We start from the raw sequence: 17906 nt of genomic DNA, 5'->3' as shown, positions 1-17906 counted from the left end.
CTGTCGGTCCCAAAGGCACTCTAAATTGCAAGATGACGATAAAGCCCGCCCTCTACTCTGATGCTGTTTTCCCCCTCAATATCCAATTTGGGTCAATGTAGAATATTCTCATCCATGAATAGCTAGCATTTCTCAGGTGAGCAGGCGCTGAGACCTTTTGTCTTAGTCATTGCTTGATGCTCACGCGTTTTCGAGAGTCCTGGGAAACTGCTGCTTTTGATGCTCGCATCCTCACTCTTCAAACCAGATATACCCTAGAACATGCCATGGCACGCAACAGTGCCGGGATATGAATGCAGTGTGGGAAAAGGTGTGTCTGTCGTTCGTGCGTTTGAATTGTCCCGTCTCCAACGGCGAAATATTCTTGAGGGCATCGATGGATGGATTGCGAAGCTTCCTCATCTGTTTGCTTTTTGAAGCTTTACAAAGCCTTGGAGCCAGTCGAGGCTTCACAATATACAAGGCCGAAGTATAATCTGTTTGTTAAGGTGTGTGTATTGTGAGACCCCAGCAAGGCATCAAGCCCTTGTCAAGGATCCCTGAAGCTGCCAGAAGGTGCTGGACAAGGTACCCGAGGTACGTCTTCAACGCAACTCGCTTGCTCAAAACGTCTTCCAGGTTTTCAATTTGAAAGGTCGAGCTGTCACACGCTTCAAGGAGTTCGGGCTGACAGGGCCCATCTTGATGCTATACTTCCTCAAGGAGGTGCAGGAAGGCTTCCACTATCCCGCACTGCTTCGATAGTGTCGAGTGCGACGTCTTGTAAAGTTTCCCTGCCTTTGTGTGAGCTGTGGCTATGATCAATGTCTGGATCTCTCTGAGTGGAGCCAAATTGATGTGCCAGCTGTTTGGCTACTGGAATGACATCTTGGTGCCTGCAGGACACGACGTAAAGTCCCGAGTATCAGGCACCCAACTAACAAAAATGGCGAACTTGAAGGCCATGCTCTGCCTGGCGCTGATAGCCACAAGCGCCTCACAATCCTCTGCAGACATCGGCAGCTTCTTTCACAGCCTCGGGGACACGTTCAGCAGCGCAGGCAGCACCATCAAGGACGGCGCCCAGGCAACCTTCCAGGTCGTCAAAAACGGGACAGTTGAGGCTGCAAATGTCACAGGCATGCCCTCTCAACCTACTGCAAAACCACCTCTGCCGTGTTCCCTTCACCTGCAGAGGATCCCTGCAACACCATCTTGCATTTGTGTCCTCAAAAGTGTCCACGGGTGCATGTATGTGCCAACAGATATGTCTCTGTTGCTTGTTTGGCGTAACAAGTCTGAGCACCGTACCGGTGGTGAATCGGGTCTTGCTTGGATCTGGCGAGGGGTGGACTGAGTGGCGGCCTTTACTTGCAGCTTTTCTGCAGAGGTACTTGCCTCTGCCAGGAAGGCGTCTGATGGTAATACCAATAATAGTGATATTGCTATGTGCATGTCGCAGGTGAAGCATTCAAGAATGCTGGCAGTGCTGTGGTGGACGGGGCGAAAGATGCTTACAACAAGACTGCCACATACGCGCAGCAGCACTTTGAGGGGACACGGAGAGAAATCAACACTCTGGAGGCAGTGCTGAAGGTAATGCTAAACCTCGTAATGTTGCTGACATGCAGAGGCACCTGGTTGTCGCTTTCCATGAAATCTATTGATACCTCAAAGAGCTGAAGAAAGTCATCCTCCAGGACACAAACTGTTCATGTGCTTGGGCACCGCATGCATGTGGTCAACTGGCGGCATCACGTTTCATGCCATCTGTCAGCCCACCACGCATGCGGGCATCTGCTCTGCATCAACACACTTGTACCTTGCTGCATTCTCTGACCGATCACCATGCATACTTCAGCACCGCACCTCCGCAAGTAAGACGTTCAACAGAATGTCTCCTGCGGCTTTCTGTAGCCCTGCCTCTGCACTGCATATCCACTGTAGAGTGTCTGACAGAACATGCCCTGCTGCTGCGCTGCAGAACACAACGTCTGACCTCAAACAGACGGTAATAAATTTCAAGGACAGCGCGATGCGCGAGCTGCGGCCCGTTACGGACGAAGTGGAGGCAGCTGCCGAGCGGCTGTCCAACACGACCGTAAGGGTCGTCTCCGACGGCGTCTCCGGCGTCGTGTCATTTGGGAACGACACCTGGCACGCGATCACCGATGAGTCAGCTGCCCTTGGCCCTGCTGTCCAAGCCTCTGCTGGCAAGCCAGACCCGGTACTTTCACTTTCAAAACACCACGTTTCATGCTGGCTGAACATATTCAGTGTTGCCCATTAATGGCAACCCCACGTATCTTCTAATTTAGCGTTGTGCTGGCTGTGGAGAGATGCACTACTTGCAACATAACTTTAATGGGTACACTTTATCTAGCTGGAGTGAACATGGTTTAGTAGAGGTTTGTAATTATAGAGCAGGCTTCCGGAGCACTTGCATGCAACGAACAGTCAGTCCTTCACATTACAGCGCTTCCAGCCAACATAGGGTTGGTCCAATTTTTGACCCAACATTGCATGATAAGCGGTGAAACTGCTTTGTTACAACAGGTGACGTTGGGCTCACGAGATGCGCGCTCCCTTTCTTGCTGCTCTAGAGCACAATCTTTCTGCAACAATGAGGTTTGCATGACATGTGCTAACATGGTTTGAAATCCAACAGGTGACGGTGGACGCGACGGATGCGCGCTCGATTCTGGCGGCTCTGGCGCGCAACGCGAGCGACGGAGGTTTCCCGGCGCTCGCGCAGAGCATCGTGGTGGCTCTCGCAGAGGGCCGCGGCCGCGCCGTCTCCGACGCCGTTGCCTCCGCTCTGGCAATTGACGGCGGCAGGAATGCCAGCCAGGTGAGTGCAATCAATATAAAAGGCACTTGTACTTGTGATATGCATGACTTACTACGGCAGGGTCATTAAGAATAAACGCGCCAGTACTGCTTCCGCGCACATGCAGTGATTGATGCAGCGATGCTGAAGGAAACAAACGTGCGTGCTGTCCAATTGTTGTAGGCCTTGCATGTAAAACACCAGGCCTTTGCACCTTATAGATGGTAGGAGCCACATGCTCCTCGGAAAGTGAGTTTGGGGAACCCAGAAAAGCAGCAGGCTTCTCCGAGCTCTTGCCTGGAGTATGTTCCAGTTGGTGTGTCATCAGACATATGATGTGGTCTCTCTGCTTGGGCAGAGATGCGGCACCAACCCAAGTGTATGTTTAAATTTGATCTAGAAATTTCATTCTGAGCGCAGGTGTCGCAGGGCCTGGCGCAGGCGTTTGCAACGGCGATGCTGGCGGCAGGGAACGCCGCGGTGCAGAATGCGGCGCGCATCAATTCGACGGCGATAGCGGAAGCATACATTGCAGGGCTGCAGGACGCTGTGGGCAACTGCACTGCTGCTACAGAGACCAGCATTCCGCCCAACACCCAAGCCTGGTTCCAGTGTGTCCCATCCCCTCTCCGATCTCTCATGAAGTCTTGCTCAGCGCCTCACCTCTGCCCGTATGGAATTGTGGGCAAGACTGATTATGAGCCCCCAGTGAATAGCAGTACCTTGTGTGTCCCTGCTGATGGAATCGCCATGGCACTCCAAATCTGCTGGTGTGTACTGTCTTGTTCCAGCTCTGGCTCACCCTTGACAGGGCTGGATTTGGAAGGAACGGCGCATGCCATTGAGAACGACGGATGCATCTGCTAATCCAGCACGCAGCATTTAATATTCATATGTGCGGCGCTACGGCCTTATCAGATGAAGAGATTGTGATACATGGAGTGATCGATACCTACATTTGCTTGAATCTCCTGTCAGCCATTTGAGGTGCTATGTCCTGGTGTGCAGGTTGTACGCGGACAAATGCTGCGGTGAAGTGACAGATACGCTCAGCCGCATGTCAGTCATCATGCAGCAGGTTCCTGACAGGGCTGCGTCTGATGCATGGTTCAGCGCTCTTGGCGCGAGCTACGAGCTTGGGAGGACGCCTGTATTCAATCTGGCGAGATGCCTGGCTGCAGACAAGGCATTCGTGTCTGCACAGGTGGCATGATAGCATTGCGTCGGACTCTTATGATTCTTTAGATCAAGAACCCAATTGAACACAATCAAACTGCTGGACCTAAATTGTTTGAGAGAATTATTGCTGGAACTCTACGGTTTGTGCATGATATTTGAGCGACCGTCTTTTGCAACTGATGCAATGGCTGGGTGCGCACCACTGGGTGAATTGCATGCATGTTCAGATGAGATTTTGCTGAGATGAGGCATGGCATAAGGCAGTAGCCACGGAACTTCAAGAACAGATGTGTGGAATCAGGAACGGAACTGAATGGTGAAGTACCAGTTGATGAAGGCAAGGCGCAATAAGCATCTAAGATTGGCATATGCAAAGCTAATATGACTCATTCTTGACTGATTGCAGCGAAAACTGAGAATTCAAGAAAATTGAACACTCATGATCTTCCAATGAGTAGCTAAGTAATCCAGTGTGTATACTCCTATATAGTTAATCCATCAAACAATGGTCTCACCCATGGGACAAACGTCAATGCAAATGCTCTTTCTCAAGGTAGATCCTGCTTTAAAAAGGTATAGTTTTAGCTTTCTAATGTCTTTATCGTTGAGATTCAGCTTTACTATATTCTAAGATAGGCAACCATAATCATGCAAGTCTCTTGCGAGTCTTGGCACACTTGTGGTCGCAATCACAGGTTACTTCGGTTGCTAGCATGTGAGGAAACAATCATTCGGAGCAGCGCAGCTCAAGCAGACGCACCGGCCCTTCGTTGACTTCGGCGCAGGAGCATGGCAACTGGTGAAAGCGAATGCTCAAAATTGAGGTATTGACGCATCCTGTATATCAAATTGAATTAACCGGAGGTCATAGGTGCGTTCTTTATCCAGAAAGGGAGTCTTTGGAAGCGTAATATACAATCTAATGGTGGCAGTTTGTTCAAGGCGATTGGGTTCATTTCTTTCATCAACTCATATCAATATGGCAGAAGTGATCCAAATCCCCTTCCATCACTTATCGCAACGAGCAAGCCGCCTGCAGATTGAGCGTTTATGTCCACCTGTCTCCGTGCTTGGAGAGCAGCACTGAAGGATCACATCGCGCTGATGCACCTGCAGGATGGCAAAGGAGTGCTGTAGAGATGTAGGATTTTCTCCTGATGTATGGCAAGTGATCGCCGCTCACATGAGCATGCGGGAGTGGGCACAGGCATCAGGCACCTGCAAAACCACCTGGCAATTGCAGTTGGACGAAATACACCTGACGAAGGCTGAAGGTGCGCTGCATGACGGTGACTTGCCGCATCTATGAGAGCCAGTATATCTGGGATCCCAATTAGATGTTGACCGCAGCTGGTACAGCTTGGCGATTGCCCTTTCCCTGCTCGGGCACTATCCACAAAGTTGATTGTCTGTGCCGTCTGTTTGCAGGAGCGGCATGGATTGTGAGGAGGGGGCAGCAGGCGCGCAGACTGTTGCTGCTCATAAGGGAAGCTGATGAGGTCAATACAATGGCATCTGCTTTGGTGCAGCCTAAGCACACGTGGGCAAATCTGAGGTCTATTTGGATTCCAGAACTATGCAAATCAGGCGACCATGGCCAAATTCTGTGCGCACTGCTCTGGCTTCTGGGCCAGGCAAAAATGCTGCATTTTCTCAGATTGCCAAGGAATAAGCTGCTATTTCTGCCACCTCTGGCACAGCTCAAGCACCTACAGTTGAGTATTCAGGACAGCTCACGTCTTGGGCAGTCACTCGCATGTCTCGACAGTCTGCACACCCTTTTTCTGGAGTGTGCCAACATTCATGATCCAGTAGCGTGTGAGCGCCCCAGTCTCGATCTAAAGGGCCTGAGCCAACTTTCCAGCATTGCGTTGAAGAATGTTGTGCCTGAGTCTCTAGTACTGCCGGAAGGAGCTGCATTGCACCTGCATTTCGAGCGGCTTTCTGATCTCAAGGAGGACATATGGGCGGGAAATGCCCCGGTGTTGGAATCTGTCTATGTCTGCGACACTCATTCGAGCATATCAAGAGCTTCCCAGCTGCCAAGCATCCTTGTGGAACCCAGTGGGTTGAAGAGGGTCATTTTATTGTTGCACGACTTTGGGACAGCAGAACCAATCAAGTTGAATGGGATTTTCATGCGGCTGGAATACTTGGTAGTGCAATGCACGACTGCTTTGTGCGTTCGAGTGCCTTCCGGGCAGCTGTCATGGCGCCTTGCCAGTTTATCCTCCTGCTCAGACAAGCTGGACGTTGCATTTGACAATGTGGGGCAGTTTTTGGACTTTTGCCCGGTGTTCTGCTTTGCGTATACGACGATGTCATATAATACGCATCTGGCAAAAAGAGATTTGCTGCAGCTATGTCTGTCTGCAGGAGAGCGTCACCTTGCCTGTACAAGCAATGCCATAGAATACGGTGAAGAGGGCACATGCATGATTCGCTACGAAGTGTTTAGCGCCGGCACGCCAGATTACATCAGGGCTGGCACCTACTTAGAAGATATGTCATACAACCCTTTTTGCGTGTGCGGTGCATGCCCAACATGCAGCTGTGACGGCTGCTGCGGCCCTGACGCCCAATTGCAGCAGCAACGCCTATAGGCCTAGAAGGCTATAGAAGGCCGGGTCAAATAGAGAAGGTGTAATCCTGAAATGCATTATGGTCTAGAGAAACTGGTATGCAGGCATCAAAGTAGAATGAGCGCCAAAAGCAAGGAGGAAGGGCTGCCAGATCTGAAACGATTTGCAATATATCCTGATCAGATGAGTATCTTACATCATACTCTATCTTGAAGATAGCTTGTAATATTGCACTTGTTGCTGCAAGGAATGACGCCCACATGAGTACAACATATACAAATCTACGAAATGTACTGTGAATCAGAATCAGCCAGATTTCAGCCGGTTAACCAGCCTTGTCAGGACCATCTGTGGGGACACCCAGATCACCGAGGGCCTCTGAGAGGGCCTGAATCGCCTCTTCGTCTGACTCATCATCCCCCGCATCACCTCCCCCTGGAAACAAGCCTCCCTGCAAGTCCGGAAACAGCCGCTGCAGCAATGCCTGTACACACAAAGATCATCACTTTCAATGTATTTGTCCCTTCACGGCAATGTAACCTTACTTCTTTGCGGCACAATGCATGTATAAACTAGTGATCACATGCATGTTCTGGGAGATAGTGGCCAGATCTGTCGGTGCTGGTGAAACAAGACGTGAGAGTGTGAAGAGTGAGAAAATTTTGTTTACCTGGGCTCCTTGGATGACAGCCTCGTAGCCAATGGTAGCGTCCGGCGGGTCACACAGAGCGATATTGGCTGGCAGGTGCTGCAGGGCTGATGCTGAGCTGCTGGCGGCCTGCGGCAAGAGCATCTCCATCTCTAAGAAACAAATTCAGCAACTGCAGAACACCTGACAACCTCCTGTTGTTTAGTGTACCACCCTGTGAGAGGTAAGCAGGCAAATGCTCAAAAAGTTCTGCATTTGCCTGCTTACCAATCCAAGATGCATGAGCAGGATTTGGAAAAACCACTGCATGTGTCTTGACAGGACTTCCCTGAAGACTCACGCTGTTGTAGTAGGCGGCTAGCAGCGCTTTTGGTCTGAAATCAGCAGCGCTTGGCTCCTCTTTGCTGGATGCAGAGGTCGATGCAGAGCCGCAGCTGAGGCCGCGCATGTTGACAAGGGCCTCCAGTGAAGGTCTCAGGTCCTCTGCGGCTGTTGGTGCTTTTGAAGGGGTGGAAAGGTACAGCAGGAACCTGCAGGCGCACAGAAGCTGGTTCCTGACGACAGCTATGCATCTCACGCCCCTCATTGATCTATGGGCATGCTTAGTCTAAGTCTGTCTTGATGCTGACAGACAGCTGAGCACTGCTGCATTGCGGATCTCAAGGGGCTGTGGTCTGTGTGTACACGTGTTCTATTGCTGCACCAGACACCACGTTTCTCGGCATGCTGGGATGCTGAGAGTGCCCTTGTCTAGGAAAAAATGGCACTCAAAATTGCAATTCCTGCCCCTCGCGCTGCAGAGTTGTAACGACTGACTTCCCCCTTCCGAGTGACTTTTATTATGCGGGGTCTCTGAGAGCACTTGGTAAGCAGTATTACTTGCCTGCCAGGTGGCGCGCATGCAGTGGCCGAGCCCACTTGGAGGGCATACACCGGGTGAGTGTTGCACACTGCTCCAGGAGGGATGACCACAAGCACCTGCGCAGCATCGCAATGGTTTTTTCTCAAAATTTCTTTTAAACCTCTTTTCTTCAGAGGTTTCTTTCAAACCTCTTTCATGCCATGCACTCCTCCGCTTCAGGGACACCACAGAAAAACAATGCCGAAAATGAGGCCAGGTTTTCTGCAGCAAGCAACATGCAGGCCAAATCAGTGGAGGTCCCAGCAAAGCGCGCTCCAGTGAATGCTTCTGTGCAAGGAGTTATGCAGCTGAGCGTCTTATCAGTCGAAAAATCTCGAATTCAAAAAAACAATTTGAATAGAGAGCAGTTGCCTGACCTGGCTCTCTTCTTCCTGCAGCGGCTGGTCCAAAATGGCCACGGCTTGCGAGTGGCATTGCTGCGCTGACTCATCTGCTGAGTCATCTATACCGGCTGCTGACTCACCGGCAGGAAGCGCTGAGTCAGCCGACAGCAGCTCCTCCAGCAACCCGGGGGCGGCCGCCAATGCCTTGCATTTCAACACCTGCATAAAGATCTGGCTTCACTGAGAAAGTCACTTCCAACAAATGCCTGCGGACATCTTCTATCTTTCTTCTCTGTTTCCTGCTCCCAATTGACTCCAAAACACAAAACACCCGGGTTTCACCAGTGCTTGGGACCTGCACTGACAGGAGTCTGCACGATCGTGAATAATGCATCTAATATGCAGAAGGTGTTATGCACACCGGACCTTGAGGATCCCCGGACAGCATTGCTGTTTAGCGAGTACAAGGATCTCAAGAACGCCCACCTGCCCGCTGCCGGTGGTGACACCGGTGCAGACGCGGCCGCCTCCGGGCGATGAGGTAATCGTGACGTCAGCGACAGGCTGGCGCAGCACGTACAGCGCGCCCGCCACTGCCGCCACTCGGCAGAACGCCTGCGGCAGCTCGCCGCCGCCGTACAGGGGCACCAGGAACGCCGCCGTATCCGCGCCGTACCTTCAATGCAATGAGTGTGATTGTGAACATTTGTGCGGAGAAACAAATTGGTGAGTGGGAGCAGAAGGTTGTGCTTCAATGTCCAAGGCTGCTGCTTTTTCAGGGGCACGAGGAACGCCGCCGTATACGCGGCATACCGTCAATGCAACGACTTTGATTGTGATCTGGGAAGCTTAAACTACTTGCTGAAAACAGACTGCGCGATGGGGAGCAGAAGGGATGTGCTTCTATGACTTAGGCTGCGCAGAGCAGAGGAAGCAGCAAAGGAGCACCAGAAATGCTGCCATATCCGCAATGTATCTACGCATTCATAGATGCTGCAGAGATGTTCAAACAGCAAGATATTCACTGGCAGCAGGGGCAATCTGCGATTGCATTCAAAACGCTGGGCTCAGCAGAGAAAGCCTTAACGAGGCAGCTGCCTCCAGCGAGCTAAGGAGACAACAATCTCTTTGGGGAGCGCATTGTCCCAAATATCCGGCAACTCTGTGGCGTATTCACACACACAGTCGTCCGAACATGGCACTGAATGTGAGGCACCACATCGCCAGAGTGCAAAGCTCGAAGAGCTTGAACACAACAACGTTGAAACAGTGTCACAGCACTGCCCATGAAATGCGCGAACATAGCCATTCCTAGATGCTTGTTTGGTGCGAGCATGTGCGCACACCTGCCGACAGACTCCATGTACCGAGCGAGCGCAGCCATGCCGTCCGCTGTGCTGACGGGGCATCCAGTCAGCTCCGGCCCCTCCTGGCTGCTGGGGATGCATGCCAGAGCATACATGATCACATCCCTCAACGATTGCCCCAAGCCCTCCGCCCTCAGTGTCTCCACAAATGGCCGCTCTGCGTCTGGTCCATCCTGCTGCAAGAGAAATATCCTTTGACCTCACAAAATTGGAATGACGATAACATCTGGCCAGATTTCCTTGCATTTATCTCCTGCTGTCCAGCTGTTGAGCTAAGCTGGGTATCATTCATGCAGGATTGTCCAATGTGGCGCATTGTTTTTAGCACACAGCAGTGGGCGACACACATGTCTTCTCCTTAGTCTTGATCTCTGGCTGTCAACCTGCAGAGCTGAGCTTTGTAGGCTCATGCTAGTCTTAATTTATGCTAGCTGCTGATACTCTGAGCACATGCGCTATATTTGCCAGCATGCTTGGCCCGCAGCAGTGATGACTAATGACACTGATCCCTGCAGCTCCAATGGGAGAGTCTGTCCCAAAGCCAGGGCGACATATCTTTGTTGGCAGTCTTAAGAAGTCCAACAAGAGCTGCCCATAGCTACTAGAGATAGGGATGCATGCATGGGATGATCCGCGCACCAGGCTGCTGCCCTGGGCCAGGAAGCTCTGCTGGGCATTTTGCAGGAAGCGCATGAGTGCCCGCTTGTCCAACGGGCTCAGGCTGCGGTCCTTGAAAATGTCTGCCCTTGACGCAGGAACCCTCACGTACCGCCCCTCCCGCCACACATAGCTGTGCACACCATAAATTTGAATCATATTCTCTCATTTTAAAATGCGAGGAAGATCTTTCTCCCTGCTTGGCGCTCAAATATATCTTGGTGTACCCTCCCACTATCTGCCACTTTCTAAGCTTCTTATGTTCTACCATCAGTGATTGACGCCATCTTTTCAAATTTACCAGTTCATGCGCATCCAGACATTAGCACCACAGTACGAGGAGCTTATCAAGCCAAGCCAGGAGTTCCTGCAGTTGCAGGTTGCAAGGCTGCAGGTAGGCATATGAACTTGGAACAGTCTTGGCGGGAATGGAATGTGCAAGGAGGAGTCACCTCTGCTGGAGCAGCTTAAACTCGAGGTAGTTTTGGGCCCCAGCGTCCAGCAGAGCATTGATGAGCGAGCCCGCGCAGTGCACCACCTGTTTCCAGCAAGTTGCACATGCTCAGTATACTGTGTCCCTCAAAAGCTTGACAAAATAGTAGCCTGTCCAGCAATGCTCCATTTTATTGCTGTTTGACAGGTGTAGCGGCAGCGCAGAGATGACAGAGAAGAAGAAGGAAAGAAATGGAATTCACTCTGGGCGCCAGGTCTATGTTGTACTCCCTGGATGGGCCCAGCTCTGCGCCGTTCCACCTGTGGACCTCTGCATGTGTGTATATACGACCGACACCGCCTACTGGCACCTGCATCGAGGGTTGCCGCTCTGCTGTGCTGGCACATGCTGCTGCTGTGTGCTCAGACCCATCTACTGCTGCTTTATGATGTCCAGGCACAGTAGGATGCTGATCATCGCTGTGCTCGGATGAGTTCTGCTCCTCTGTACTATCCTGGAAAGCATTCTTGCCAAGGGTGCCACCTAGTGCTTGAAGCCCAGCTGAAGCTGAGGAAGATGTAAAAGGATTGTCATCAGGGCGTAATTTAGCCCCATGTGGTGCGCTTGCAGCAGATCCATGTGACTTGCTCCATTCCAAAAATTGGTCTAGCTGGAAGCTCGCCCACAGCGAGCCATAGTAAGCAGCAGGGTCTAGATGCAGCACTGTCTTCCCGTGTTTTGCAGCACCCCTGCAACCATCGTAATTCTTCTTCGAGCTGCAACTAACAGGCAGTGGATCGGGGAAAAAATTGCTTTGGAAACGTGATGCCAAGTCCAGTACTTACGCAGCTATCAAGGACTCCTGCAGCCCGGTCCCAACGACAATTAGATCGTAATCAACTGGACTGATCTCCGTTTCCATTTACCAGAATTCTCTTATTGACAACAAAGGGATGTGCTGCTTGTATGAACGTTGCGGGTTTCAAGGAACGAATCTGATGTGAAGGCACCTCTTGAAGTATTTATATCTACCAATATTGTGCACTGCACACAACTCAGCAGAGAAGGCCGATGAAGTCAGCACGTGAGTTGCACGAGGCAGACTCATTCGACACCTCATGCGTGGACACAGGTTACATCGAATTTCTGATAGGGAGTCTTCTTTGATGCCGAACATTTTGTTGCAATTCAAAGAAGACTGCGGGCACTGGTATGACTGGAGATGGGGTATCATAGATCACCATGACACCCAGTAATTGCGTTTCCTTGGAGAGTTTCAAGAGGGTATGATCGGCCAGATACAGCCATGCACATTTATTACTGCTATTCGTCTGCTACAGCGGCTGCCAGCCCGACATGCGCAGATTTTTGGGAGCGTACCAGCACCTAGCCATGGGATTACACACTGCACTAGAAGGGGCTTGAGTGTGACGGCAAGCAATGAAGATACAAGCAGTAGCGTACAATTACCTCTTGTAGAGCAGCCTCCCATAGCCGCAGTGCCTGCTCAGATTCTTCTCGACTGGTACAGCCAGCAGCAGGCAGACGTCCAAAGGATTGGCCATGACTTATCGGAAACCATGGATGGGCCCACAGCCACAGACCTGCAGGTTGATTTTTGTATTATGTTACCAGCAGCGTGTCGACACAGGAAGTCAATGGATAAAATACATGTCATTGAGAGCTAATGCTGATGCTGACTCTTCAGGCAGACTTGGACTGGCTTTTGGATGACTCCATAGCGGACTTCGAGGGCAGCCCGCAGGGTCACAGAACCCACACTAAGTGGCGGCAGCTCAAAGATCACAAAAGGCAGACTGATGCTGGAGCTGGAACCGCACAGCTGCGGCTAGACTTCGACAGCCTGACAGCCAAATGGAAAAGGAGGGTGCATGACAGGTACGCTCTCTAAGTCATCCGTGAACCTTCAGCGCTCTCTGCTGACAAATCCAGAGTGTTTGCTTGTGCGCATGTCCGCATGCCATTTGGCCTGAGTAATGAGCGCTTACCACTGCACCAGCCCAGGTTCTTGGCCCTTTAATGACAGCGTTGCGCATGCGACAGGATGCCTTTGCAGTACCTGACAGGCTCTGCGCATTGGAGGGACCTTGTTCTGGCAGTGGGACCTGGTGTGCTCATACCACGGCCAGAAACTGAGCTGCTGATTGACTTCGCTCAGGAGGTACGTCACATAAGCAGGAATAACGCGGCACTCTTTCAACATAGCTTGATATTCTCTTGGGCCACAGACTGCATGCACGCTGCTTCTTTTCGTTTCAATGCAAAGAGACAAGGCATTGTTCTGAGGGGAAAAAGGTGTGTGTGGGTGGTTGCAGGCTATGGCAAAGGTGCCTGGTGGGGTGGATGGAGTGTGGGCTGATCTGGGCACAGGCAGCGGAGCTCTGTCTATCGCCCTGGCAAGATGTCTCAGCGACAAAGGCAGAGTGAGTACAGCTCGCGCTCTTCAAATGCACGCTGCTACTGTCAATGGCGTGTGATTGGCTTGTTGCAAAATGGCAAAATCTGCATTCCTGGCGGCTCCAGCTAGTCATGGACTTGTGTGTTACTTGCAGGTTTTCGCAGTGGATGCTAGCGAGGAAGCTGCCGCATGGGCAAGGCTGAATGTGCAGAGATACAAATTGGACCCCCGGCTACAGGTGATTCTGTGCTTTGCACTGCTTTGGACTTGTTTGAGCGCCGAGTATCGCCATAGCAGTAGTTAAACAGAGCCTCGCAGACAGTGTGAGAAAAAACCACCCGCTTGCAGGTGTTGCTTGGCAGCTGGTTTGAGCCGCTGCATGCGCACCAAGGCCAGCTGTCGGGCGTGCTCTGCAACCCTCCATACATCGCCAGCGAGGTCGTCCCTTCACTGCAGGTCAGACTCAAGCATTCCCATCACACCCTAACACCGCAAAATGTCCGGCATCCTTCACACGTCCATGCATTCCTTTACCTTGCCTTTTTTGTGAGGTTTTCTATATGTACTGTAGGGTCCACACACTGATCTAATGGACAATTATTCCGACTATATTGTGGAAAGTGCAGGCAGAAGTGACAAGGCACGAGCCATGGAGCGCCCTTGATGGGGGCAAGGGCACAGGATCTGCCATGCTGCTGGACATCTGCGGGGCAGCCGTGGGCATGATGCAACGAGGCGGGTTTATAGCGCTGGAAACAGGAGGTGCATCTCCTCCCTTGGATAAATGGAAGGCAGCGTGCAAGGCTCAGGTCAAGGAAGAACTGCCTGAAGGACTGTATAATTTCACGCTTTGTTGGCTGCAAAGCTAAGTCACACCTTTCCCGCTGAGCTCGGTCTAAATACTTTTTCCACAACAGCCGTCTTGTACCCAACTTTGGTGTACCTTGCAGGAGATGGACAAGCAGAGGAGGTTGCAGATTTTATGTCAGGACTCTCTGATGACGTCAATGGCTGCAGCATTCCAGCATACACGGATGTCATAACCCGCAAAGACTTGCGAGGCGTCCCACGTTTTGTCACTGCTTATCGAGCAACATAAATTATATAAGCATGCAGATATCAAGCTTGCAGAAAGCTACCATGATCGTGTGGTGACTGAACTATGTGTGGAGACTAAAACAATATGTGCACTTAACCACAGCATGCTGTCATGTGTGCTCACGTGCTGATCTTGATGAATTTTAATCTCGGCTGATGCTCACTTGGCCGATATCCCTCTATCGGTAGGCGGATCACTTCCTTAATGTGTCTTTTTGCGAGGCTCCCTCATCAACAACGCTGTGTGTAGTTAGCACAGATTACTGCTTCAGGCATCCGAGCTCACAGAACATATTTTCCATTTCACAGCAGGCTCTGCGTTTGAGCAGACATTTGGAACAGTTCAAAATTGATGATGATTTCTATATACCTCGCCAGAAATGCATAAGCCCTCGACAAAAGTAATTGCATCATAAGGAAAACCGATGGTATCCACAAACAACTTCTTTGCAGCTCTTCTTGAGCTAGCCGAGAAATCAGAATCGTCGGGTGGTGCAGATCAGGACGATGGCTTCACAGAGATCAGGTTAGGGTGCCTTCTGTCCCTGCCTTACATGTCCCTTGGAAGTCTGGGATCTGTCCTGCACTGAATCTTGTCTGGCTTGCCACAGCTCATCCCAAGGCTCTGACTTGTCAATCCACTATGCATGAAGGAGAAAAGGGAAGGGGAGAAGAGCCACGTCTTCCAACAGATCACCTGAGACAGGGCAAGACGGGACAAGCCAGCATCCTCGCTCTAGACTCGCTACTCTGAATAAGGCGGTCAACGGACACACTGGAGACCCTGCTACGAATTCTCTTACTGCATCAAACCTGGCTGACGGCATCAGTAGAGTAAGCGTGAGGTATTTATTCCGCTGCGAGTGTCTAAGCTCCTTATAATTGTACTCTTCTAGCTATTCGCCTGGCAGGCCCCATAGCTGTTCATATGTGGGCATGCCAAGTGACACTTCTGTCGTCCGTTTTGGGAATCTTTCTAGTGCCATGTGCGCGTCATAAAGACCTCCTCCAATACTGCGCAGGGAGGACGGTCCAAAAGGAGTCCCAAAGGAGAACGGCAAGGCAGGCTCAGCAGGATCAGCCCTTTCCTATGCAGCCGTCGCTGCCGACTCCACTGCAGCACAGCAGCCCCCAGACACCAGCGCAGCATCAGAGGCATCCCAGGCAGCGCCAGCAGAGCAGTCTGCTGCGGATGAGGCTTCAGCATCCAGTGCAGCAGCTAAGGAGGAAGAAACTCCTTCCGTGGCGGCAGGAGCATCAGCGGCAACAGAGCATAAAAGCAGCGGCAGCCGGCAGAGCAAGTCTGGCCTCCGGCAGCCCCTCGTGTGGCTAGATCTGGAAATGACAGGTGGCTCTCTCTGTCATATCTCTCGAGAGGACGATCTGGAGACTCCATTATCAAAGTCATATTTGCGTAACGATGATAGTAAGCCTGACACTAGGGGTCTCCGTGAATTCCAGTCATGTGGTGTTTGGCAGTCGCATCTGATGGATGGAAGCTGCCTGCAGGGCTTGATTTGGAGAATGACACAATCATAGAGGCTGCCTGCCTGATGAGCGACGGCAATCTGGAGACCACTATCGAGGTACGCAAGAGCAGCTCCACTTGTGCGGCACCGCGGGCATCATTTGTGCTTTCCCCTATTTGACTTTGGCTGAATCCTGGCATCAATTCTCAAAATTACCCCCGGGACACAACTACTGCACCTGGCATTTTGGAAGTGCTGTGCATGGAAATGATGGGTCCTTACAACAGTCTTAAAGCAGCCAATGATATTGAGATGCAAGCCACGGGGTACATCCCGAGAATACCGTATCTGCAGCAGCTCTTTGCGCGGACATGCAGTACTGTCACGAGCAGCCCCTAGGGCCTGGCAGCCCCTGACAGGATCATATTCTGTGCAGGGACCTGAGATAGCGATCCAGCAGAGCGAGGCGGTGCTGGCCAGCATGAACCCCTGGTGCATTGACCACCACGGCGCCAGCGGACTCACACAGCGCTGCAGGGAGTCCACTGTCTCCATCGAGCAGGCTGAGGAGCAGGTGTGAGCAGCTTTCACCTACCTTCCACCTAGCCTTCTTATCCTGTTGAGCGGGGGAAGTTTTGAATAGCTGCCTTCAAATGGTGCAGCCAGAGCGTTCAGCTGGCACATGCAGCAACTGTTTGCGGATTTGCATGGCGAAGATCAGTAGATTGCCTTGATGGTCTTCAGTGAGGTGCATCATGTGCCGCCATCTTTGCGTGGCAGGGCTGAGTGCTGCACCGTTGCTAAGGGAGGCCGATGACTCATCAGAGCGGCTCACCAGGGCATGCTTGCGCAGCTGCTGCCATTTTTTACACAAGACAAGCGCCCGATGTGCCCCGTTACCGTCCGGCTATCGGCGTCCTGGCACTGACTCATCAAGCTGACTCAGCGTCACATATGCGCGCAGCTGCTGGCCTTTCTGGTGCAGCACACGGACTCACCTGCCGTCACTCCAATGACCAACCATGCTGACTCTTCGGCAGAAATGTACGCGCAGCTGCTGGCAATCGTGGCGCGGCATATGGACTGGAGGTGGACTGCTAAGATTTCCTTATGCATAATGATCATGCTGACAAAGTACGGAACATTTGCGTGCAGCTGCTGGAGTTTGTGGGGCGGCACACGGAGCCCGGCGAGGCGCGGCTGGCCGGCAACTCGGTGCACGTGGACATGCAGTTCCTGCGGCGGCGCATGCCACGGCTGTTCGCGCATTTCCACCACCGCATCATTGACGTTTCCACCGTCGCCGAGCTGGCCGCGCGCTGGTTCCCCGCCGACTACCGAAGCGCCCCCCGTAAAAAGGTCCGTTATGGCACTGTCAGAAACCAGTAGTGTCACTTCATGCACTCCCCACCGTGAATATCTTTATTGTGTGCATGCATGCATGCATTCTTGTTGTCTTGCCGCACAGCGTTCGCTGTGTCACCTATTTATCACGTCATTCTTGTGAGGGGATGTGGACAGGCCTGCTACCAACGGATCTGTGCCGGAGTTGCTTTCTGGGACCGTTGATGCACTCGCTGTTGATGCACGTGAATTTCTGCAGCTGCTGCATGTGAAGCTCTGCATCCACAACGAAGACGCCAAAGTGCCGGGAAACAAGTGGATCGTCCAAGAAGCTCTCGGCGGTGCTGCGGTGTTCGCTGGAGGCTGGGCAAGAGTGTGAACTTCCTGTGACTTGTGAACAGCATCCACTGGATCTTTGTGAAGCTGTGCTGTGCGCGTTGCGAGCAGGGATCGCACACGGCGCTGGCAGATGTGAGGGAGAGTTTGGAAGAGCTGCGCTTCTACAGGAAGACCATCTTCAAACAGCCACCCTCGCAGAACCGGCGACGGAGGTAGCGCCCCTGGACAGCGCTGCTTGGTCGGGAAATTTGTCACGTTGGCAGCTGCAGCCGGGGACAGACGGAATGCGCAGCTCTGGAGTTTGAACCTGCTAGAA

At 52.0% G+C, this 17906-nt stretch overlaps 4 protein-coding genes across 4 annotated transcripts; 3 read left to right on the top strand and 1 right to left on the bottom strand.

Annotated features, from left to right (window-relative positions):
• Window positions 1-925: 925 nt before the first annotated feature.
• COCSUDRAFT_46568 (hypothetical protein) lies at window positions 926-4376 on the top strand (the record flags this gene model as incomplete). The annotated part of the gene is made up of 6 exons (XM_005649527.1): window positions 926-1157; window positions 1442-1575; window positions 1964-2206; window positions 2648-2830; window positions 3230-3420; window positions 3818-4376. 6 exons carry the CDS (start codon window positions 926-928, stop codon window positions 4020-4022), a joined length of 1188 nt encoding a protein of 395 aa, XP_005649584.1. The 3' UTR covers window positions 4023-4376.
• Window positions 4377-6895: 2519 nt separating this feature from the next.
• COCSUDRAFT_61287 (FAD/NAD(P)-binding domain-containing protein) lies at window positions 6896-11297 on the bottom strand (the record flags this gene model as incomplete). The annotated part of the gene is made up of 10 exons (XM_005649526.1): window positions 6896-7054; window positions 7241-7348; window positions 7560-7749; window positions 8082-8197; window positions 8498-8668; window positions 8951-9140; window positions 9811-10004; window positions 10471-10621; window positions 10941-11026; window positions 11184-11297. 10 exons carry the CDS (start codon window positions 11295-11297, stop codon window positions 6896-6898), a joined length of 1479 nt encoding a protein of 492 aa, XP_005649583.1.
• Window positions 11298-12608: 1311 nt separating this feature from the next.
• Window positions 12609-14439, top strand: COCSUDRAFT_35627 (S-adenosyl-L-methionine-dependent methyltransferase; the record flags this gene model as incomplete). The annotated part of the gene is made up of 7 exons (XM_005649525.1): window positions 12609-12820; window positions 12986-13103; window positions 13258-13365; window positions 13495-13578; window positions 13689-13796; window positions 13967-14102; window positions 14291-14439. 7 exons carry the CDS (start codon window positions 12609-12611, stop codon window positions 14437-14439), a joined length of 915 nt encoding a protein of 304 aa, XP_005649582.1.
• Window positions 14440-15752: 1313 nt separating this feature from the next.
• COCSUDRAFT_13737 (ribonuclease H-like protein) lies at window positions 15753-17806 on the top strand (the record flags this gene model as incomplete). Its single annotated transcript, XM_005649524.1, has 5 exons — window positions 15753-15786; window positions 15948-16024; window positions 16344-16481; window positions 17063-17266; window positions 17696-17806. Coding segments are annotated over 5 exons (564 nt in total), but the record flags the coding sequence as incomplete, so codon positions are not given.
• Between the last annotated feature and the right edge of the window lie 100 nt (window positions 17807-17906).

Source organism: Coccomyxa subellipsoidea (genome assembly GCF_000258705.1).
Source record: "Coccomyxa subellipsoidea C-169, whole genome shotgun sequence".
In the NCBI taxonomy this organism is placed as follows: Eukaryota; Viridiplantae; Chlorophyta; class Trebouxiophyceae; family Coccomyxaceae; genus Coccomyxa; species Coccomyxa subellipsoidea.
The sequence above is the reverse complement of the archived record's forward strand: the minus strand, read 5'-3'. Positions and strand labels throughout refer to the sequence as shown.